Raw genomic sequence first — 23,779 nt, 5'->3', positions numbered from 1 at the left:
TCCCCTCCGCCACGAGGCCCGTCCCTCCCGACGGCCCCTCGGACCGCCCGGGTCCCGCCTGTCCCGCGCGGGGCCTTGTGGGGCCGGGTCGATCGCGCAGTGCACGCCGGGACGGCGGCGGGCGGCGCTCAGGCCCAGCGCGGGGCAGGAGGCTCTCGGTGCCTCGGGCAGCGGCTGCGGCCGGAGCGCTCGGGCGGCGGCGGCGGCGGCTCTGCCCGGCGGGGATGGCGGACGCGGCGGCCTCTCCCGTGGGGAAGCGGCTTCTGCTGCTGCTGGCGGCGGGGCCGGGCGAAGGCGAAACGGCGGGGTCGGAGCCGGGGCCTGCGCTGCCCGCACGGGCCTGGCGGAGCGGCACCGTGAGGGCCATGAGCGGAGCGGTGCCCCAGGACCTGGCGGTGAGACCCGGGGCGAGAGTGGGGTACACAGTACCGTGGACGGGGCCGCGGGTCGAGCCTCCCGTGAGGGCCGCGGACGGTCCGGGCTAGACTGGGGGCGGGCGGGGTGCTGCGGCCGAACTGTGTCTCCTGCAGCGCCGGGCCCGCCGGACGCGCTCCGGGGCTGGAAGCGGCGGGTCCAGCCTGCGGCGAGCGCAGCGGCGGAGCGACCGGGCAGATATGTGAGGGGTCCGGTACCGCCGATGCGCTAGTTGGAAGTAACATAGGTGTAAAACAAATACGTCTGGGACATTTCTACTGCTGATGGATATGCATGTATATAACCCCAAAGCGTTGTTTTGGGTTTTTTTTAGGTTGTTTCGTTTTGTTTTTCCGCCGGGAAGATGTTAAGTATTCTCGATCACCGTGAATTATATATGAAAATACATATTGAGTGCTGACTTTTGAGTGAGGCTCATCCATTCGAGTTTTTCTCAGGTTTTGTATTTAGTTGTAGGAATTTGGGCTTCATGTAATGTATTTAAGCACTCTAGCATTTGTCTGTTTTTTTTCTAGTATAGCTCAGTGAAACGTTTGGGTGGAGATCCTAAAAATGTATTGGTGGAGTGTCTCTTTGCATGCGTCGATTCTGCAGGTACTTGCTTTAAGTGCTGGCATCCTTTGGAGGGCTGTGTCTGATTTAGTGTCACATGGTAGTAGGAATGAGGTTCTATGTTTGTGAAGAGTTTTAGTTCTCTTTATGATCAGTTTTTTAAAATTAGTAGTTACCATAAGTTCTTTGGGCTTGTTTGCAGAGTTCCAGATTTGAGCTGTTACCTTGACATCTATCCTCTAGTGTTACTGCTTTCTTGTCCTTGTTCTTGAACTGCACCTACGGCTGTCAGTACAAAGCAGTGTGCTAGGTTTGACTCTGCAAATTGGGTGGGCCTGGCACCCTGTGTCTGCAGTTGAGAGCTGCGGTTGTGTACTCTAGCTGCTGCCTAACTTGTTCAAGGAAGAGGAAGAAAAAGCCCATGCATAAAGGGTTTCTTCGAAAGGGAAATGTGTCAGGTGTTTGAGACTATCTGAATTGTGAAAGTGTGTCGGGGCTGAGATCCAGCTGAAGAGCCGCTCGTGTAGCAGACTGCATTGGACATGTGTGTCATCAGTAGTCTTGCATTTTCATTGGTGTGTGAATTCATTACCTTCATTCAGCACTGCAGTTCTCTCCCCAGCTCCTTTCATCAGTACCCTTCCATTTAATACTGTTTCAGGGGTGTAGCTGTCTCTAAACAGTGTATTCTCAAAAATCTATGCAAGACTGTAAGACGTGAAATGTGTAAAATAGTCGAGGCAGAATTTAGAGTAATGTGGGACATTCAGTGTTTTCATGGACTCTTCCATGCATAATGAATGCTGCTGTGACAATGGCAATGATATGCTATTGGAAAGGAGTTCTCTTTAAAGTAATTCTGTCAGACGTGATGAGTTGGCGGGCACCAAGCCGTCAACCACTGTTTAGGAAATACTCTTCTGAGGTAACAACGTGGACTAGGTGTGATAAAGGCTGGGAAAAATTTATTTTCTACTCTTTGGTCTACATAAGTCTGTCCTTTCTCATAGCATCCTGCAAGGATGGTATCAATTGCTAGCCTGTAGTCTCATGTTGTGCTTATAGAAGTACAAAAGTGCAGTTGAATATTTGCACCTTTCTAGGGCAGAAATCTTGGGAATAGACAAGAAGTATAAAACTTAAAAGTATGGGTTTCATTGTTGGGGTTTTTTTTCCTGGTAGAGTAAAGCCTCTGAGAGACCTTTGGGTTTTTTCGCCCTGTAAAATTTTGGTTACAAAGAGTAGCTCTTAGACCTTCTTACTTTGATATAATGTGGAGTAACCTAATTGTGGTTAGTCCACAAAAAAATACATATAAAGGTCAGTCAAAGTTGTCATCCCATATTCAGAGCATATAGAAGAAATCCTGAGGAAAAATTATACTGCTATTAGAAAACAGCTTTGCCTCTTCTAAATGGAAACAGGTATTACCCTCTTTCTCAAAATGATTACTAGAACAGGATCATTAAAGACCTTTTGGGCTTTATCTCAGTCTGTTCCTAATATTGTAAAATAAGTCGATGTGTCACATGAAGGGCAGTACTGCTTTTCTTATGTGGAATAGAAGCATGAGAGATCTCTGTTTTAATGGATAGGCAAGCTCTACAATACCATAAAAATTAGGAGGCCTGGGACACAAAGTGTTTTGAGTAGGGACTACTGGCAAAATAGCATAAATATAGTATTAAGAAACCTCTAGGCCCACTGAAAACGGAAGGATGTTCAGTCTAATTTCCACTATATTGCTGAAAATTGTTTAATTGATGGAAGGATATCTTGGAAGGTCTGACACTGTTTCTCAGCAGGGCAGCTTAAGCAGTAATGGAGTTCAAGAATTCATCAAGAGAGTTACTTCATATTCTTCCCTTGGGATTTGACCTTTTGAGTCTGGGGGGAGGAATGGAGTAGAGGAGTTAAATGGTCTCTAGTACTTCTTTTAATATGGTGTATTGGTAAAGCAGAGAGTTGTTTGTCTCTGGTTAGCCTTGTTGCTTCCCAGTGATGGTTACAAAACCCTGTTTTGATATCCAGCTTAAAGTGGATATCAAATTCTTAACTGATTAGTAATTTTTTGCTGTTCATCTGACATGTTTGATTATATTTGGCAAGTGTGTAAGTTCTGTAGATGAGAGATTGGAATGTGACTTTTCTAACAGATAATAGCTCCAGTTTTTAGGACATGGAATGAGATTTGAAACTCTAGCATTCTTGCTGTGTAATTTCAAATTATTTTAACAGTTGTCCTTTGTGATAGGAAAGAAAAAAGAGAATGATAGAATAGTGATTTAGATTTGTAGTGTGTATAGTGTGGTTTATATTGTTACACTTGTAAATAAGATTATTAAAAATCTAGCAAGTAGGTAATTCTGGGTAATCTCATGCCATCCAAAGTATTTGCATTTGTTCAGGGAGTTTAATAATGTACAAGACAAGACAAAGCTTCCGATTTAGAATGGGTTTTGCAAACACAAACCCAGGCTGAAGCATTTAGTTTTGTGAACGTCAGTTAACCATACTGATACAGGCTGTCTATTGAAGTGCCAAGTAATAGTGTTGAGATTCTCTAAAAATTCCTACTGTGAAAGAGGCTTGCTTTGAGTCATCATCTGTATTTCGGGATGAACAATTTTCATGTCTTTAATTACGTATAGGAAAACACAGCATTTGGAGCCAGTGATGTATGTTTGGGCTTAAATAGTTTTTCATAGGTTAGTGATGGTTAATTTGATTCCTGTAGCTATGTAGATGTATTCTCAGTAATAACATTGCGATACTTACCCTGATTTTTCTTACTAAAATTGTGGTCTCGTTTTCCATAAGGATTATAGGAATCTTATTTTCTGTTAAGTGTCTGAAAAGAGATGATTATTATTTTTTTTTTTTTTTAAATCAGATCTTTGTGGAATTCGATGGCTGTAACTGGAAACAACATGCGTGGGTGAAAGTCCACGCTGAAGAAGTTATAGTGTTGCTGCTGGAAGGGTCATTGGTTTGGGCACCTCGAAATGATCCTGTTATGCTTCAGGGGACTAGAATCTCGCAGGCGCAATGGCCTGCGCTGGTGAGTATTTGACCAGAAGCCCTTAGATCCTCAGAGATCATCAGCTCCACTGTGAAGTTCAATGCTTGGATATTGTACAGGGCACCATTTTGCAGGTTCAAAAATTGCTTGGGGCATGGACTTTTACTAAAACGAGTTCCTTAACTGGTACTTAATAGTGCCTTTGGGAAGGCATTGGAGAGGCAGTATGCTTCCAGTTCCTACCCCAGAACTTGCTATGACATATTGTACAGAAAAGTGATATTTACTATTTAAAGTTAGTCTCTGAAGAGACGTGTTATATATCTGAAAAGATTATTTTTCCCTATTTTAAAACCTCGTGGTACGTCAGGCTTTTCTGAATTGTGAGAATAAGCCTTTTGGTCTTACGAAGGACTTTCCAGAGCTCTGTATGGTAAAGGCTGTTGCATCAATTGAATAGGCATACCAGAAGGCAATCTTCAGGAAGAGAATGCATGCTGTGCCTGATATATAAACCATAAATTGGCCACTCCTAATCTAAAAATTTGCCACTCCTTTTTTGTTGTCAGCATTAACTAACATGACGCGCAAAATTTTCTCATGTTTCTTGATGTGGTTAACCGTATTGCTGTTTACATGGCAGTTACATGTCAAGACACTTAAAAACAAAGCCAGTTTATTTTAGCTAGCATATCTGAATATACCCATTCTGCAAACATCTTGATGAGTACTATATAGTGAAGAACATTCCTTATATATTTCTTCTCTTAGTGACTTCTGAAGAGGAACGATCATTATATGTGGGAATCCTTACCTCATTTTTATGCTGTTTAATTTTTATTATTTGCCCCTTTTGTTTCTTTTGTCCTCCCACAGGCCTTGGACTGCTTGGTACCCTACTCTCTGCTTTTTAATACTTTTTGTACATGGATACATTGAAACATTTTTTCCTGTCATGGATCGTGTGCCTTGGTAGAATTTAAATTTTATGTTTTGAATGGGCATTCAGGCTCAAAGCACTAGGTTCATCACTGCATCTTTCTCTGAGGATTTCTTTTATTGTGCTTGGCTTAAGGCAGAAGAAGACCAGGCCTTTACAGCAGTGATTCTGTAGAGAGTGTTTTTTCCATAGGTGAAGTTTGCTGTTGGTGTATTTCCAGCTTGTCTCCAAAATTGAACTCCAGTTAGTTTCATCTGGGAAACTGTTTTTACAAAAACAGGATCAGCATCTTTCAGTTCATTTCCAAATTGGTCAAAATCTGAGTGATTTGGGGGCATTACGGTGTTCTGCATGCTGACTGTGTAATTCCAGACTCTTTCCACTACAGCTCAAGGTTTATCTGTAGGCTTGCTGAAAAAATGTTTCCATCCCCTGTACTCTGGACAGCCACGTGAGCATTGGGGCTTTCTCTAGGTACTACAGTCCTCCTCAGATAACTGCATGGGAATGCAGATTGGAGTTAGTCAAAGCACCAGAGTACATACTTGCAATGGGAAACCAACTGCTTAGCATTACAAAGGGAATGGTATGTTTCAGGAGTGTGGGGGATGGTGCGTTTTGGTTCTTTTTTTTTGTTTGTTTGTTTAAGATGTATCACTTATGAATGTGTTTTCATTCTTCATTTTCTCTTTTTTGTAATCCTGTTTGCTTTCAGGAGAGGGTTTTGCATAAACTGAGTAACTAAATTTTTATATTTATTCTGTTGTGTACGGGAGAATGGAATGTAAACAAACTTGATGAGAGCTGTTAAGGGAAAAATGTCATGAATACTTGTGTTAAAATCATGTAGGTGAGAGCATGAGACAAGTAACACATTTCAAAGACTCTGGTTGTCAACTTGCTCTTCCGTCGGCAAGTTATGTTATAAGGTTGTCTGATTCTACTATTAAAAGGTTTCTGAATTCACTAGGTATTTTTAGTGATTTGCTCTGCATCTTGAAATACTTGAAATCAGTAATACACTTGCTATGAACTTCAGCTTTTCACAAACCACTGGCCAGGCTATATCTGAAATATGTTAGATAGTTTGAACTATTAACCAAAGCTTTTTTTAACCTTAACCAAAGCTTTTTTTTTTTTTTAAACCTGAGCATCAGAAGGTTAAGCATCAGAAGGTTGAGCATCATAGGCTTACCTATGAAAAACCAAACACCCCCACAGGTGTTTTCATTTCTTCTTTAAGATTTACTGAAAAAGTGGATCCAGTTGTCTGTAATTCCTGCTTGTAATGCAAGAATTACTGGCTTAGACATAATGACTAGTATTTTACATTAAAACTCAAGTACTGGGCAGTACAAGTTGAGAGATGACAATTTTAAATTTTTTTAAATCCTGAGTAGTATGAAATCGACTGTTGTTGGCCTATATGTGTGCTCAGTCATTTTGGTAACTTCTTTTTTTTGTTGTTCATTACAGACCTTTACTCCTCTAGTAGATAAGCTGGGGTTAGGCTCTGTGGTCCCAGTGGAGTTTCTTCTGGACAGACATTTACGTTTCCTGTCTGATGCCAGTGGATTACGTTTATTTCAGGTATTTGAACTATGTTCAGTTGAAATGTAAATTTAGCCTTGTGCTATGTTTGTCAGATTAGTTTTGGGGTTTTATTTACTGTTTCAACAACATACCCATCTTTCTCCTTTCACTGTCCTGTCACATATTTGTATTTGTTTCCCTGACTTTCAAGGTCCTTACACTGACCTCTATTTGCATTCAAAAATACTGACACTCTCTATGGTTCAATTGGAGAGCTACCTGTCATTGTGTAGCTGTTAATTACAGTGGAAGTTTTGTCCTCAGAATTTCTATGAATACACATTTTATATATACAGCTTTTGCATAGTTAATTCCCTTATTACTCCTGGCATGTTCAGTAATATTTTTCTTAATTTTACTTTTTTTTATTTTTTCAATCTGACTGCAGTCCAAAAAGAGCTGTTTTGTAAAAACTAATGTTTCTGTTATCCAAGAAGACTATTAAAACTGTTTGTTTTTGGCAGATGGGAACAGAGAGTCAAAATCAGATTCTACAGGAGCAGCCTTCCCTAAGAGAATCTGTCAATGCGCTGATCAGTGACCAGAAGCTTCAGGAGATATTTAGTAGAGGTGAGGCGTGTTTTCTTTCTCAGAGCTACTTTGTTGTGCAGCCGCTGTAAAGCTACGCTGGAATTTGTGAAGGGGGATAGTAACAGTATCTGTTACTGTTTCATTTGGAGGTCAATTTTCCATATTTTGCAAGTCCTTTACAAAGTAACTTTATTTTATCACCCTTACAGGTAAACAGTTGCTTAGCTACAACCAGAAATACCTACTGGGAATGGTCGCCTAAGGTGTAGTTAAAGTACGGCAACGTCTGTGTATTTACAACTTCCCTATTTTAAGTTTTACTTTTGAATTTTTAAAGTGTTGGTCCTTTTCTATGGTTCTGTTCTGTAACTGTGGGAACTTCAAAGTGAAGTTCCTTTGTAGCTGCTGATCCGCGGAAACGTTCCTTGTAATAGCAATTCAAATTTTGACGTTTTGATAATTAATACATCAGTTGTTTAAGTTGAATATATGTGTGGATGTGGCTGGTCAGCATAGAGTTAATATCTGTTGTCTGGATTGTGTATTAGGGTTAAGCCTGATTGTGGCTTTGGTTGTCAGATTTGGGTCATCTTGGTCAAGTACTAAAATAATTTCTATCCAGAGTTCATGTGCCAGAGAGCCACCCTGCAGACAGGCCACTGTCTTACATCTGAAGGAAGATGTAGTTCTTCATGGGAATTTGGTGCCTTTTGGTCAGATAAAACGTGTGTTCATAGAAGTTCTGAGGACAATACTTTTTTGATGAGCAAGTAGCTTAAGAATTGTCCAGTTTGAAGCCTTCTTCTAAAGTGCCTAGTTCTGGCTGTGTCACATACAGGTTGTTGCATCATGTAGATTTTGATGATCCAAGATAAGCAGAGGTTTTATTTTGTCTAGACTTAGGGTGGGAGGAAAGCTCAGCACGCTGATCTGGAGAGCAAGCGCAGGGTGAGAGGAAACCTTTCTGTAGATGATCTGTTATCTGTGTGAAAGAGCTAAGACTGGTTGGTTTAGAGATGTTGGATATCCGAATATATGTTTTTACTCTGAAACACATAGCTTTTTATCTGGGATTTGAAACATCTGGGCTAAGTCAGAATAGTGGGACTGTTCACTGGATTGATGGTGCATGATTACTAACCTGTAGGTTAGAAAACAAAAGAATTTCGTTAGCAAGGAACCCCTATGTAGCTTGATTTTGTCAAAGGAGTGAGTTAATTTCGGTCTTTCATGTTTGGGTTTTTTAATGTGTAAGCTGTATTCATGAGTTACAGCAATGAGGACCTATTGACTTTTTAGGATAAAATGCCTGCTTACACAGGATTTGCAGCAGAAGCCCTGGTGTTTTAATTTCTTTCCACCTGGAAGATGACACTTCAAGCCCTAATTTAGTGCACAGAACCATTTTATTGTATGACGCTAAGCTTGTTTGGAAAATGTCCTCAAAGTCCTTCTTTTCCAGGTCCTTACAGTGTCCAAGGCCAGCGAGTTAAAGTTTATCAACCAGAGGATGAAAATAGCTGGCTCTGTGGTGTTGTGAGCCATCAAGATCCAATAAGTCGTCTTATGGAAGTGTCTGTGACTGAGGTAAAAGTATGAAGTGCTACTTTGGTGTTCCTAAAATACCATTCCTCAATATCTGTATGTGGAGAATGACAGCTTCACCAAAACTTGTTATTTTGGGTTGTTTTTCTGCTTTAAAAGATAAGTAATTATTTGTGTTGTGATTCACAGGGTTTTTTTTTTCCTATTAGGATGACTTTCTTGAAAAAATGATGTCACACAGGCCACTTCTATTAAAAAAAAAAAGCTGTAAGGTTTTAATTGGAAATTAGTGGTGTAAGAAAAAATATTGGAAATTACTCTCCAGAAGACAAAGCATGCTGATGCATAGAAAGCTACCTTCTGGGTCCCTTACATTGTGGTTTTCCTATGCCTTCTCTTGGTTTCCATCTGACAGACTGTACAAATAGTTTGAAACAATTTTAGCAAAGCAGATGAAGTCTTTATATAAATAAATTTGATTTATATATTTTAGCTCAGACTATTTACTTTTGCCCTGTTCCTATCAGTAAACCTGTGTACAGCACAGAGAGTCTGCACTGCTAGTTGCTGGTTTTTATTATGTGCTTCTGTGCAGTCTGACAGGTAGCTCAGTCTTGCCAGTGGCCTGCTCCTGATAGCTTCCTTTTTCCAGAACAACTGGGAGCAGGTCCATGGTGCTGTCTAGCAGTAGCATGCATCTTGGTTTTTAGATCCCTTCTTGTGTCTTGCACCCACTGCCCCTGTACCCTTTTCCATGTGTAGATGGAATGCACTGAATGAGCAGTAATCCTGCACTCTGACTACTGCTATTGCTAGCACACAGGGAAAAAAGTATCCTTTGTATGGTAAATCAGCATAATATTTTGGAGAGACATAAAAATTGTGGAGTTAAGTGCATTCAGCAGATATGTGCTAGGAAGCACAGAGTTTCCTGTGTACTTACTGTGAAATAGAAAGGAACCTCCAAGAGCAGTTACAGAGATTGGATATGCGTTGCTACTTTTGAGGAGACGCTGATGAGGATACTTGGGCTAAACTGATGTGCTTCTTCCAGTAGTCCTTTCTAGATCTAAGGGGGTGAACATATATGTAACAATGTTAAATGAAATTCAAGAGTTACATTTAATGCAATGAATACCTTTAGAAATGCTCAACAGAGCAAATATACAAACAGTGGTAGGAATCAAATCTGAAAGTTTTTGAAATAGAGAAGGAGCAAAAGGATAGAAGGTAAACTAGAAGGCTGTAGTATTACTAAGAAAGTGACATAGTAAAAGGTAAATAAGTAAAAGAAGAAAAGGTAAATGGGAGAGGGCCTGCACAGTAACAGTGTGTTTAAGTCTCTTATGTTGATACTATATACTTCGAATTTAAAATTAACCTCTGCTTTTCTTTTTCCTACTTCCTCATTATCAATCTGTCTGAAAATTAGAGTGGTGAGATCAAGTCGGTGGATCCTCGACTGATTCACGTGGTGATGGATAACACTTCTCCAGGCGAGGTAGTACAGCAGTGCATTCAGGTCTTGTATATACAGTGTGCAACTTCGTAAAATTTTTGATGTGAAATAAGTAAAATCTGGAAAGGACTAAAAAATGATGCAGTGTTGACTGTGGATTTTGGATAATTTTAGTAAATTTCCTCTTAAAGTTTGAACAGGAAAATTTTGTTTACCATTTTGATGATCATAGTTTTCTTTAAGCTATCTTCTCTTTTTTTTCAGGCCTGTTTACTAAATTTAGCATGGATCTTAGAGGGATGATCAGTAGCGATGTAACCGTGGTGGTTGTACTCCATTTTAAGGTGGAGTGTTGCTGCCTTTTTCTAATAGGATCATTCTGTGCTCCTTCACAGACCTTTTAAGGCATTTCTAAAAATTGCCATCTGGCTGCTGTGCCTTGCAAGCAGGCTTATGTGTTTATGGCATTTCACTGCCTCAATTGAGATGTTCCATGATAATGTTTGAACCTGAATTTTTGCCCTAGGCCAAAGGGCAAGCTATCTCCTGCAGTTAAATATTGTAGGCTTTGTGTAATGAACAGAAAGTGTGCCATTCAAAAGAATCATGGGGTTTATGCTTGGAGCAAAAATTAGTGTGCAGGTGGTATTCATACATCACGAAGAGCTTTGTTGGTGTATTGCGTATTTCTCAGAATTGGCTAGGATGTGGTTCATGCTACAGCAAGGTAGCTCAGCTAAAAAGTCACTTGTGCAGATCTTACTCTAGTACAAAAAAGACTGCGCTTAATGCTTGTGTTCTGTGCTCATATATCATCTCTCTTTAGATGTCTCAATTTGTGATAAAGTGTTCCTAAACTTCAGAGCAGTGTAATATATTCTGTTCTAACAGAAAAAAGTTCTCTGAATGGGTATCTGGACTGTTCTGTTTAGTGATTGCATGGCTTTGTCTGTTATAGGGAGGGGGCCTAAAAGCAACTAAATCATCATCTAAAGGGAAAAAGAAGAAGGAAAGCCTGGAGGGAAAGGATGGAAGGAGGAGGAAAAATGTATCAGATCCTGGTTGTGATCCTGCAACAAAGAAGCTGAAGGAGAGGGGTGAGGCAGATAGCAATGGTAGTGATGGAGGTGAGGCAAGCAGAGGTCCCTGGAAAGGAGTCTCCGGTAGTGAAACAGGACTGGATCCAAGGGCCAAGCAGTTGCCTTCATTTCTTCCTCAGATTAGTCGCAATATTCGTTTTGCTACTTACACCAAAGAGAATGGCCGAACATTAGTAGTCCAAGACGAGCCAGTTGGTGACACACCATTGCCCTTCACTCCATTTTCTTCTGTGGCTGGGCAGCCATTACAAGTTGGATCTGGGTGTAAAGAGGCAGGAAAATCACTGGAACAGGTTCAAGGTACAGTGACTTCTGCAACCGCAGTTACTACAACTGCTTTGACACCGACAACTGTGAGGATCTCTGATACCAGTTTGCCTGCTGTTAGTGGACAGGAGAAACTGAAAACAGTCCGATCGCAAGCCCAGGGAGAGGTGAGTAGCTCATGATCCCACTTGTTCTAGAAAGATTTACATGTTTGCAACAGATGTTCTGCAATATACTCTTGTTAAAATGTGTGTCCATGGAACTGGAAAAACTACTTTTTCTCTCATGAGTCCATCTCCTCCCAAAGAAAACCAGTTATCTGACCTAAATAATTACTCAAAAGAAAATGGAGATAATTGGTGAAGGAGTAGTAAGAGATAACTGCAGCACTCTTGTGCTTATCCAGCCTCAATCTCAGAAATGCAGCTTTAAAATAATGCTAAGCACTGCACTTAACTAATTTTGTTGTGTCATACAGAAGACAGCCCTCTTAAAATCTCTTGCCTTTATATAAACAAATCTGCATGCACATGTACACTGAATTGAACATTCAAGTTACTTAAAGAAAAAAAGCCTCAAAACCAGAAAAACAATGAGCCTACATTTAGAAGACCTTTAAAAGATGTCTGTCTTGTGTGTCAGAGCTGTGTTACCTGTATAGTAAGAAAAGGAGCCAGTTGCATTGTATACTATATAGGACTAAACCCAAAGAAATAATTACAATATTTGAGATGAGAGGTCAGTCTGGAAGCAACTCGAAGGCCTTTTAGTTATGCCTTTGTTTACAAGGAAAAGAGTAGAAAAATAGAAGGGAAGCCCTGTTAAAGGCAAAATAGAAAACTTCTAAAATCAAATGAAGGTTTGTAAAAACAAAACAAAAATGAAACTCACCTCAGTTAAATACAATAAAAGTAAAGAATCTTGCCATCTGCTGTGTAAATAAAGTGAAGAAAATGGGAGATATGTTAAGAGAGGCAAGTGTGATTGCCAGGAAGTTGAAGGCATTGTTATCATCCCTGTCTTTTGTATTAGATAATGGAATGGGTGGAAAGGTTAGATATTTACCTTGGGGTAAAGATTCCTGGATGGGAAGGTGTAGAGGAGGAATAGAATTGTGGAAAACAGGAGTGTTGCATAATGAGCATAATATAATGTAATATGAACTCTTCTATCCTCCACCCCCCCAATGAATAAATTCAGAGTTAGGAGCTGTCGAAGGAAGGGGACCAGGACACCAGTTGGTTCATCACAGGCCCTTCGGGTCCGGTCCGGTCCCGGTCCCTCAGGTCCTTCTGGTCCAGTTTATTGAAGAAAGTATCAAACACTTATACAGCAAATAATAAGCTTATGAATATTCTGTAAGCCAAGCAGTCTATTGGTTAAACTATAACATTAACTCATCCTCATTCCTTAGGGGTTACATCTCTCTTTTCTCATGTCTCTTTTACTATTTGTTGTCACACTACAGCTAGGCCCAAGGACATGCTATCAACACAGGTGCAGGACTTGGAATTAGCCACAGTTTTGTACTTTTCCATTTTCTAGCAGCTAAATTCCCAACATCAGCAACTGCAGATTGTGTAATTGTACTGAGAAATTTTGGTACCACCTCTCCTTCTTTCCCTCTCTCCAACCCCATATCACTTTTTTGAAACATTAATAATTCAGCTTCAGAGTTGGCTAGCAGGCCATTAGTCCATTTTAAACTATTTTTTTGAGGGAGGGAACCTGACATAAATCAGTAAGAGTGTTGTAGATAGTTCATATATGTTACTATTTCAGACTGTCTACTGTATCATAGTGTAACTGGGTCCTTGAGATGACTTCATAACCTTTGTTTCCATTCAAATCCATATTCTTTTTAAAGCTATTAGAACAGAGTTTTCTAAAATTATTTTTGTCTCTAAAAAGAAATATCGAAAATTCTAATATCTGGAAGAAATGTCAATAGGTTTTTGAAGTTATTACAGGTGTAGATTGGTAATGAGGAACCGGCTAAACGTTAGTATGCGGTCAGGTAGGTGTGCAGGGACACCAGTGACCAGTTGGATGTGTTGCACAGAGTCTGTAGTTGTATTTAGCATGACCTTGAAATAAAATTGTGTTAATGATGAGCAGATTTTTAAGTGGAAACTCAAAGAAAAGGAGTAGAGCTGATCTAAATGATTCTATGAGGAACTAGTCACAGTATATAATCAGTTATAGTAGGACTGTCAGAATTGGAAAATCTGAACAAGTACCAATTGAGAAGAGAGCAAGTGAATATTCTATATCACGGTTATGGTTCTAGTAGAAATCTGTCATTCACAAAACTTTCCTGTATTTAATGGTCATAAAAAGTAAGTATTTTGTGCTTAACCTCTACTGAGTTGTTCCCTGGAAGGCTCCACATCCTAGGCATCTGTGTGCCTGCCAGCAGATGTGAGTTGTGGGGATCAGGAATAGTTTGTCTGCTAACTGCTAGGGGCTTGCTTTGTTTACTTAACTTGCAAACTAAGATACTTATTTCAGGGGTGCTACTTAAGTAGATGAAGCTTATCAGAATGCTCTTGGGGAAGGGGGAAAGATTGGAGAGTATTCAAAAATAGTTTCAATTATGGTTCCCTTTTTGTTGATTTGAATTCAAATTATCAGCAGTTTTACTAACTTGCTTTTCTATGAATTAGCTTACCTGTCTGGTGCCTCACCTTTGTTCTAAAGTATGATAAGATATTAAGTATTAGTTTTCTCTGTGTGTCTTCAATTTCAACAGCTTGTGGGTAGGAATCTTTAAAGAAGTAATTGTAAGTCTGCTGGAAATTTTTATTCCTGATGGGTAAGGAGAATGCTGATAGTACTACGAGATGAACTAAAGTAGTCGTGTTTCAAATAACAATTTATAATGGACTAATGCTTACTAATTTTGTTCCAGAATTCCCGAAATTCACTTTTGGCTTCTTCTGGATTTGGAGTCTCTCTCCCAAGTGCTTCCCAGTCCTTGATATTTGGGGCTGGAAGGAGCCAATCAAATGGAGTGATGGCTCCAGAAAGCAAACCTTCTGGATTTCCTTTTGGCTGTGGTACTGGACAAGAGGCTCAAAAAGATTCTGATTCATCCAAGAACTTATTTTTTCAGTGCATGTCCCAGAATCTTCCTTCCAGTAACTATTTCACAGTCATTTCAGAGAGCTTGACTGAAGATGTCTCTAGTCGAGACTCATTCAAGCAGTGTACAGAGAGTGTGGGTGCTGGGACTTGTAAAGGTAAAATTCTTTCAGTGGACTGTAAGCCAGGAGCCCAGTCTGGTAGTTCTGTAGAGCGGAAGCTGCCTGTGGAATCTATGCCTACCCTTACTCCAGCCTTTTCACGAAGTCTGTTGAATACTCGTCCCTCTGATAGCCATGAAAACCTATTTTTACAGCCCCCAAAGCTGTCACGAGAGGAACCCTCAAACCCTTTCCTGGCATTTGCTGAGAAAGCAGAATTCAGTCCTTTCAGTGGCTTTGCATCTTCATCTCAGACAGGGATTTGTGCTCCGTCAACACCTGTGGGCCATAAGGCCACTTCTGGCTGGCCGGAATCACTCACCTGTACAGACTCTTTAGCTAAGAAGAAAACCTTGTTTATAACAACTGACTCCTCAAAGATGATCTCTAGTGCTTCTGGTTCAACAGCTACTGCTGGTGTTCAAAGCCCTTCCACTGTAGGGAATGGCCGTTCCAGCTCACCGAGCAGCAGCCTGACACAGCCTATTGAGATGCCCACACTATCCTCCAGTCCAACAGAAGAAAAACCAGCTGTTGGGCCTGGGCAGCAGGACAATCCTCTTCTGAAAACTTTTTCCAGTGTGTTTGGCCGACATCCACCTACCCTTTTCTCTTCACAAGCAGAGTTTCCACAGGAGAAGAAAGCCCCTTTTGAAGCTGTGAAAAGGTTCTCGCTAGATGAGCGGAGCTTAACGTCCAAACAGGACTCTGACTCCAGTACAAATAGTGATCTGTCAGATTTGAGTGACTCTGAAGACCAGTTGCAGGCTAAGGCTTGTATGAAGGGTATCCCAGACCATTTGATGGCGAAGCTAGGCCCCAATGTGGAGCGCAATGCAGAATTACTGCTGGGTAAAGGAAAGGGGAAGCAAGCCCCAAAGGGCCGGCCCCGCACAGCTCCCCTAAAAGGTGATGACTTGAATGCAGGTGATGTTTTGGAATCACAAGGAGGTGGGATACTGGGTTATCTCCTGTGTAATGAACTGTGTAAACTAACCACAGTTGTAGACCTCATTCATATTCAGTAGGCAGCACACAGGATGCTTACAGGGCTGAAGCTTAATGCTTCATGGATGTGAATTTGGTGTTCACTTTGATAAATGTTTAAGCCTGTGTGTCAGGACAGAAGTGTGGTATGCTGTAGGCTTGAACACACTTACTGTTTTACATGGGTATGAACATAGAGATCTCTGCGAAGATGATTGTTGGAGCCAGTATCCTTTTGCTGTTGCAGTTAACTGATAGATTTTTACTTCTGCTTTGCCTCACCCAGTTGGCCAGTCTGTGCTGAAAGATATGAGTAAGGTGAGGAAGCTGAAGCAGTCAGGTGAGCCTTTTCTCCAGGATGGCTCTTGCATCAATGTAGCTCCACATCTGCACAAGTGTCGGGAGTGCCGTCTGGAGCGGTACCGCAAATTTAAGGAGCAAGAGCAGGATGACTCAACTGTGGCATGTCGCTTCTTCCATTTCCGGAGGTGCTCAAATTCTTCCTTTTTTCATATGTAGTCTGTGTGCAGAGCTTGGGCCATGTCCAAGCACAATGTTTTATTTATTAAATATGCTTGGGTACAATAATGAAGGTTTTGAGTGTCTTGCATTTCCCTGCATCACCTGATGGGAATTCCCTTACTGGCCCAGAAAGAGCTGCTTTTCGAAGATAAAGCTATAAGATACTAAGTGAGCCTCTGGGTACAGCCTCAGGAAGCTGAATTTGCTTTATTTGGTAGAATTTTACTTCTGGATGGCAATTAATATACAATAACTCTCACTCCTTCATAACGCATTCAGAACAAAGGTAAAATTTTAATCCACTCAACAAGTAACTAAGCATTGCCAGCATGAGGCTAATGTTTCACCATATTCTGTTGAACACAGGACTAATTTTTAGGAGTAGAATACTGTGTCTGTGTTCCCTCTGTGTTATATACATGTATTACTCTTCTTTGACCTGTTGTGTTTCTTTTCGTCTTCCTTAACTGTCGATCTAGCAAGTGCTACACATCTTTTTCCGAAAGTAGTTAAATGACTTTCTGACATGTAAAGGATGAACTGAGTTTTTAGTATGTGTCACCCATCCAGTAAGCATGCTGCTTCTTTTCCTAAGCTTGTTAAAAATTATTCTAGCTTGAGGTTAAAGATAAAATGATTTCTGCTTAAAAATGAAGATACCTTTGATATTTGACAGGAGATGCTTAGGGTTCTGTCATACGGTTTTACACCTTTTGCCACACAAGGTAAAGGGAGGGTTAACAGCTATTGGTACAACAGTAGTGATTCATCTATGTGGAGACCAGTGCGACAAGGTTTTTTACATATATCATCATGCGAGCTATTGGAAGAGTTGCCAGGTGTTGGCAGCCCTAGCCAGAACTGAAATACCGTTTTCTCAAAAGGTCAGAAAAACTTTTTGATTAATTAAAACTGAGAATGACAGCCATTCAGCATCATGCAGCAGGTCGAATTGAATTTTGTTGTCCCTTTCTATTAAGGAGATAGAGAAGTGGGATGAAGCAAACTGTAGCAATTTCTTTTAGGTGGAATTTCCCACCAATGTTTACTACGACCTTGGGATTCATTCTAATGGGTGTTGTAGCTACAGCTTTGTATGCCTTATTCTCTGTGTTACTGGTATTTGCATAATAAGTGTACTGTCTGTAGAATATAGCACTCTAGATGAAGTATTTTTCCTCCTTTTCTGGATTTATGTTCTGATATAGATGCCATTATAAGTTAATTAAAGGTGATTGAGCAGTTTCTCAATTACTCCATCCTATTTACTGCAGGCTGGTATTTACCCGGAAAGGTATACTACGAGTAGAAGGTTTCTTGAACCCGCAACAAAGTGACACTGATGCTATGAGCCTATGGATTCCTTCTTCCTCCCCTGCAGAGGGGGTCGATCTGGAAACTTCCAAATATATCCTGGCCAATGTTGGGGACCAGTTCTGCCAGCTTGTTATGTCAGAGAAGGAGGCAATGATGATGGTGGAGCCACATCGTACGTTGGGCTTTTGTCATGGTTTTTCCCACCCTTTCTGTATAACGCATGTACAATACAGTGGAATAGAATTGAAAATGTCTTAAAATTTCTTTTTGAAATGCTTCTCCTGCTCTTCCAAAGAGAGGCTATATTCACTCTTGGGTGGGGGATGTAACTGAGGGATCAGAATTTGAGACTTTCTTTTGGATCAATGCAACATTACCACCAAGGAAGCTAATGGTAACTTTCCCAGACATTATTCTTTCAATAACTAAATGCAGAAATCAGCTGGCTTATGCTCCTAAGAAAATAGAAATAAGCCCAAACACCTACCACGCTGACCAGATATGCTTTAATGAACAGATTTTCTGATGTTTTCTTATCCTTTCATGCTCCAGGGACCTCATGTAAAAGCTCAGGGTTTTCTAGGGAGGGAGCAGTACCTTAATTCATCCCGCAAGGACTTAGCTGATCAACTAGTTGCCAGCTTTCCATTTCAGGGAGAAAGGGTGGGGGGGGAGGGGAAGGTACCCAGTTTAGCTTATCACATGGGGATAACTGACTATCTAATTTTTTCCTGTTATTTTGTGGAACATACAAGGGCAGCCATTTGGAGAACCCCTTCCTTGGCAAATGTGTTGGTTTAGAATCTAAATAGTTGATAGAGATCTGATTACTAAAACTAAATACACATTCTTTATGGTTTTATATATTGATATCACTTGTTCATAAAACTAGCAGAAGATTTGTGATTTTGCTGTAAGTTCCATTAGTGCTCTTTTAAATTCAGTTATTACAGAACACTGTAAGGTGCTGCATTTCCTGGTAGTGTGCATTTTGATACCTGACCTTACCCATTCTTAGAAATGGGAATTTTAATAGTGTCACTGGACTAGCAACTCAAAGTATGGGGCTATGAAGGTAAAAAACATGTGTTTCTATAGTCTTCCTTCAGGTCATGTTGCTATGAATTTATCAGTGTTGCTGTGTTACTGTCCGATTAGATGGGAGACATGCAAAATGTCAAAGCAATAATTCGTAGTATGCCTTCTTTCTATAGAGAAGGTGGCATGGAAGCGAGCAGTACGTGGTGTGAGGGAGATGTGTGATGTATGTGAGACAACACTCTTTAATATTCATTGGGTTTGTCGGAAGTGTGGTTTTGGCGTCTGTCTGGACTGTTACCGGCTGAGGAAGAATCGTCCACGTAGTGGTGAGTACTGGGCATTTTTCTCCTGCTGTCATCTTTGAGCTGAGTATAGTCAGGGAATAGTTTCTGGGAAGTTGTAGAATGTTTTGTGGGAGAGTTACTGAGTATCAGCTTGGAAGGCATGTTTGGAATTTGTCTTACATGCTGCTGTTTCATTCTTCATTTCCTTATGTACCTGTGTTTTATCTTTTTGCATAGGATGGGATTATTAAAATCACAGCATCAGCAGGCTCAAGCATAGAGTGTCTACTGAGACAGTTGACTGTCTCAGGCTGTACAGTTCTTTTCCTCAAAAAGTATAAAAGAGAAATTATGTACTATCTTAACAGTTCAGAACTGTTGTATGGGGAACTAGTAAGCAGACACTGCAGAGGAATGCTGTCTTTGATACGGAGTTAGATTGGAAGGTTTTCCTCTTTTTTTTTTTTAAATTCTGTGACACACCAGAGCTTCTAATTCAGGAAGAAGTTCAGTAAGTTCAATTTTAAGAAGCAGAGGTATGAGAAAGTGGATACCTGGCTGGGTTTTTTGGTGCACTCTACTGTACTGAGACCACTTTGGTAGCATGGATGCAAACAAATGGTAATCCCAGTGAGATTAATTAGTGACGGTTACATTATTATATAGAGCAGATGTATAAAATACTGGATGTTAATAAGTGTGACTACTACTGTGTATTCAGTATGATTACTTAGAAAAGTATAATGAGAACAAGAGTATCATATTTTAAAAACTGAGGTTAGAAGCCAGGATTTTTAGGTGATTGAAAACAAGCTGCTATAGATGATTGAGGGGAAATTACTATGGTAGCTGTATAATCTGAGGAGGCAGAAGTTGCTGTATATCCAGTCCTAATGGTCTGTATTTATAGTTTATTTCTGAGATCACCACGTTAATTTCCTGCACTGTAAAGAATCTAAATAAACAATAGTAATGCACAGATATCCTGCATTGTAAAGCTTTAGTACAAAAAATCCTTTATTTTTCTTTATTCCAGATACAGAGGAGATTGGTGATGAAGAAGTTTTCTCATGGCTGAAGTGTGCAAAGGGTCAGTCTCATGAACCAGAGAATCTCATGCCAACACAGATCATCCCTGGTACAGGTAATGCTTGAAACATGAAAGGAAAAATAGCAAATTTTGTACTAATTCTGGGCAAGAAAATGGAAAAAAATGTAGAGATAGGTGATGTTGTAGCTGATACCTCTTCTAGCATTGATTTAGAGGAAAATTCCACTTGCTACAGCAGAAGGGTTGAAGGGAAGGTAACCCAGGTATGATCAAGCTGTGGATTTGAAGTGTGCATCCTTCTAGTATTAGCTGTGACTTGTTATGGTCAGCTGTTTTTTAGTTGTATTTTAAGTAAATTTGTTTAAATAGCAAGAAAGAGGTTTTTGGGGATGGTTTGGGTTTTTTTTTCTTCTTCTCTGGGGACAGGGAGGGAAACTAAATGGTCCGTGCTGACTATTTACATAACTGGTCATAAAAATCATAGAATCATAACATGATTTGGGTTTGAAGGGACCTTAAAAAATCATTTGGCTTCAACCCCCATGCCACAGGCAGGGACTGCTTTCCACTAGTCCAGGTTGCTGCAAAGCCCATTCAACCTGGCCTTGAACACTTGGAGGGATGGGGCAAGCACAGCTTCTCTGGACAATCTATGGCAGTGCATCACCACCCTCACAGGGAATCATTTTTTCCTAATAGTCAATCTAAACATACCCTCTTTCTGTTTAAAAATGTTGTTCCATATCCTGTCCCTAGAGACCCTGAAAAAAAAGTCTCAGTGCTTATCATCCCCCCTGATGTATTGAAAAGGCACAACAAGATCTCCACAGGGCGTTCTCTTCTCCAGGCCAAACCACATCAACTGTCTTGGCCTTTCTTCATAGGAGGGGAGTTCTAGCCCTCTCGTAATTTTCATGGCCTCATCTGAACCTGCTTGAAGAGGCCCATGTCTGTCACGTACTGGGCACCCCAGAGTTGGAATGCTGAACTCCGGGTGGGGAGGTGGGCTGGGGTAGAGGGGAAGAATTGCCTCTCAGCCTGCTGGCCGTGCTTCTTTTTATGTAGGCCAGGCTGTAGGATGGCTTTCTGGGCTGCAAGTGCATTTTACCGAATCATGTCTAGTTTTCCATCTAGCCATGTATCCAAGTCCTTTGCTGCAGGGCTACTTTCAATCCATTTCACTTCCCCACTCTGTCCTGATATTGAGGGTTGCCCCAATACCAGATGTGGGACCTTGCACTTGGACTTGTTGCACTTAGAGGCTTGGGTGGGTCCACTCCTTAGGCTTGTCAAGGACGTGCTGGAATCGGTTGCACTCCTTAGCTTGGTGTCATCCACAAGTTTGTTGAGGGAGTGGTCAATCTCACTGTCAATGTCATTGATGAAGATGCAAAATAGTATTGTCCCAGTAAGGACCTTTGAGGTGCACCTCCTGTTAGTGTTCTCCATTTGGGCATAGAGACATATTTGATAACCTTTGGATGTGATCATCCAGCCACTTCCTTACCCACAGAATCGTCCATTCATTAAAATGTATCTCTCCAATTTAGTGACAAGAACTTTGTGAGGTACTATATTGGAGGCCTTGCAGAAGTATAGGTAGATTGTAGCTATGTGTTTTTTGTTGTTCAATTGAAGAAAACCACTAGATTAGTCAAGTGTGATTTGCCCTTGGTGAAGCTGTGCTGGCTGTCTCTAATCTCCTCTAACTTCCATATGTTTTGACATGCCTTCTAGGAGAATCTGCTACATGATCTTACCTGGTTACTGTGGTGAGGCTGACGGGTCAATAATTCTCAGGGTCCTCGTTTTGAACCATTTTAAAAATGGGCGTAATGTTTCCCTTTTCCCAGTCCCTAGGGACTTCATTGGGCTGCCAGGACTTTCCAAGTGGGATTGGCAACTACATCAGCCCAATCCCTTGGGACCCTGGGGTGCATCTTACCAGGTTTCATGGACTTTTATATGTTCCAGTTCCTCAGGTGCAGCCCCACCTCAAATACTGTCTGCAGTTTTGGGCATCTCAGTACAAGAAGGACACCAAGCTGTGAGAGTGTGTCCAGAGCAGGGCAACCAAGATGGGGAAAGGTGTCACAGCACAAGGCTTAGGAGGAACAACTGAGGTCACTTGTTTTGTTCAGCTTGGAGAAGAGAAGGCTGAGGGGTGACCCCATCACAGTCTACAGCTTCCTCAAGGGGGTCAGCAGATGGGGAGGTGCTGATCTCCTCTCTCTGGTGACCAGCAGTAGGACACAAGGACATGGAATGAAGCTGCATCAGGGGAGGTTCAGACTCTGCTTCACTTGAGTGGGTGGTTGGGCACTGAAACTGACTTTCCAGGGAAGTGGTCAGGGCACCAAGCCTGTCAGGTTCAAGGAGTGTCTGGATGATGCTCTTAGTTGTATGGTTTAGTGTTAGGTGCTCCTGTGAGGGAGCAGGGAGTTGTTCTCAGTGATCCTCATGGTCCTCTTCCTGCTTGAGATTCTGTATGGTTCTCCAGTGAGAGGAGGAACTTTATTCCACCAGTTTCTCCTTTGAGGTTCAGGGTCTCAAGAGAGGTGAGAAAAGGGAATAAAACTGAAAACTGATGGGAAATAAAAATGTTGAGTATGTCAGCTTTCTCTATGTCAGCTGTCACTTGCTTGAACATCTTATTTAGTGCAGATAGTGTGTGTTGTATACATTTTCTTTAATTGTCTTTTTCTGGCCAGGATAACTGTTGAAACCCTTATTATTCTCTTCATCCCTTGTCAAATCCATTTTTGTCTTTGTGTTAGGTTTCTTGATGCCATCTCTGCACATCCAGGCAGCATCCAGGATTGTGTCCGGGTTCTACTGCCTCTGCATTTCATTCTTAGATTTTAGTTTGATCACAACGTCCTTCTTGACCCATGTCCTTCCCTTGCCTTCCTTATTTTATTTTTTACATGGGGGAATTGACAGCGCTTGCACTCCAAGAAAAATGTTCTTAAAGTGCTGCGAGCTCTGTTCTGTTCCTTTGTCCCTGAGGGCAGTTTTCCAGAGCATCCCATACACTAATTCCTTAAGGAAGTGAAAGTCTCCTCTCCTGAAATTCAGTCTGACTGAATTCTGACTCTACTCTTGATCTGGCTTACACTCCTCAAGGTTGTGAATTCCACCAGGACCTGATCACTGCAGTCCAGGGTACCACCAGTCTTGACATGTCTGATTAGTTCTTTCATGTTGGTATATGACAGGTCCAGTAACACTTCTTTTGTGGTTGGTCTCTATGTCATGGATTAAGTTACACTCGAAACACCCCAGAATTGTCCTTGATTGCTTGCAGCTTGCTGTGTTGCTTTTCCAGCAGACGTCAAGGTGATTGAATTTCCCTAATCATCATGTGAGCATGATGCTTCCTGTAGTTGAAATAAGAACACTTTTTCAACAGGCTCCCTTTGTCTGAGTGGACTGGAGTAAACCCCAGCAGTGAGGTTTTCTTTGTTGGCTTTGTCTCTCATTTTTGCCCATAAACTCTTGACTGTTCATTGCTATTTTTCAAAGATAGTTCCCTTGGTCAGTATGTTCTACATGGAGAGCACCTCCCCACAGTTCACCAGTTCCACAATTAATTGTATCATGCTTCAGTGATAAAGATTAGATTGTCGCTTTCTAGTTGCACAATAACTTCTGTCTCCTCCTGCTCATCACCTGATCTGCATGCATTAGTATGAAGAGGCCCTCCAGCTGGGCTATCAACCTTACCCCTCTTGATAGGAACATACCCAAATTCCTTTGAGTTATTTATTTCACAGGTGTTTCCCTGTTGCTAATGTGTTGGTAACCCCTGGCTTTTGCCTGTTGCTCAAATCCGCTTTCCCCATTAAATCTAGTTTTAAAGTTCTCCATAAAAGTCTGGTCAACTTG

General features: G+C 41.1%; 1 protein-coding gene across 1 annotated transcript in view; it reads left to right on the top strand.

Annotated features, from left to right (window-relative positions):
• The first annotated feature begins 133 nt into the window (after positions 1 to 133).
• The window catches only part of KDM3B (lysine demethylase 3B), a 48,098-nt gene continuing 24,452 nt past the window's right edge, over positions 134 to 23,779 (top strand). The window contains exons 1-12 of the mRNA XM_064724755.1: positions 134 to 395; positions 3,881 to 4,048; positions 6,426 to 6,539; positions 7,007 to 7,112; positions 8,536 to 8,660; positions 10,051 to 10,119; positions 11,036 to 11,611; positions 14,356 to 15,598; positions 15,963 to 16,164; positions 17,473 to 17,687; positions 18,730 to 18,882; positions 19,877 to 19,984. Coding sequence (XP_064580825.1) covers positions 225 to 395; positions 3,881 to 4,048; positions 6,426 to 6,539; positions 7,007 to 7,112; positions 8,536 to 8,660; positions 10,051 to 10,119; positions 11,036 to 11,611; positions 14,356 to 15,598; positions 15,963 to 16,164; positions 17,473 to 17,687; positions 18,730 to 18,882; positions 19,877 to 19,984 — 3,250 coding nt within the window. The 5' untranslated portion in view covers positions 134 to 224. The remainder of the gene's footprint in view (positions 396 to 3,880; positions 4,049 to 6,425; positions 6,540 to 7,006; positions 7,113 to 8,535; positions 8,661 to 10,050; positions 10,120 to 11,035; positions 11,612 to 14,355; positions 15,599 to 15,962; positions 16,165 to 17,472; positions 17,688 to 18,729; positions 18,883 to 19,876; positions 19,985 to 23,779) is intronic.

The sequence above is a fragment of the Zonotrichia leucophrys genome, chromosome 13 (assembly GCF_028769735.1).
Source record: "Zonotrichia leucophrys gambelii isolate GWCS_2022_RI chromosome 13, RI_Zleu_2.0, whole genome shotgun sequence".
Classification (NCBI taxonomy): domain Eukaryota; kingdom Metazoa; phylum Chordata; class Aves; order Passeriformes; family Passerellidae; genus Zonotrichia; species Zonotrichia leucophrys.
Note: the sequence above shows the minus strand (reverse complement) of the source record. Positions and strands in the feature narration are given on the sequence as shown.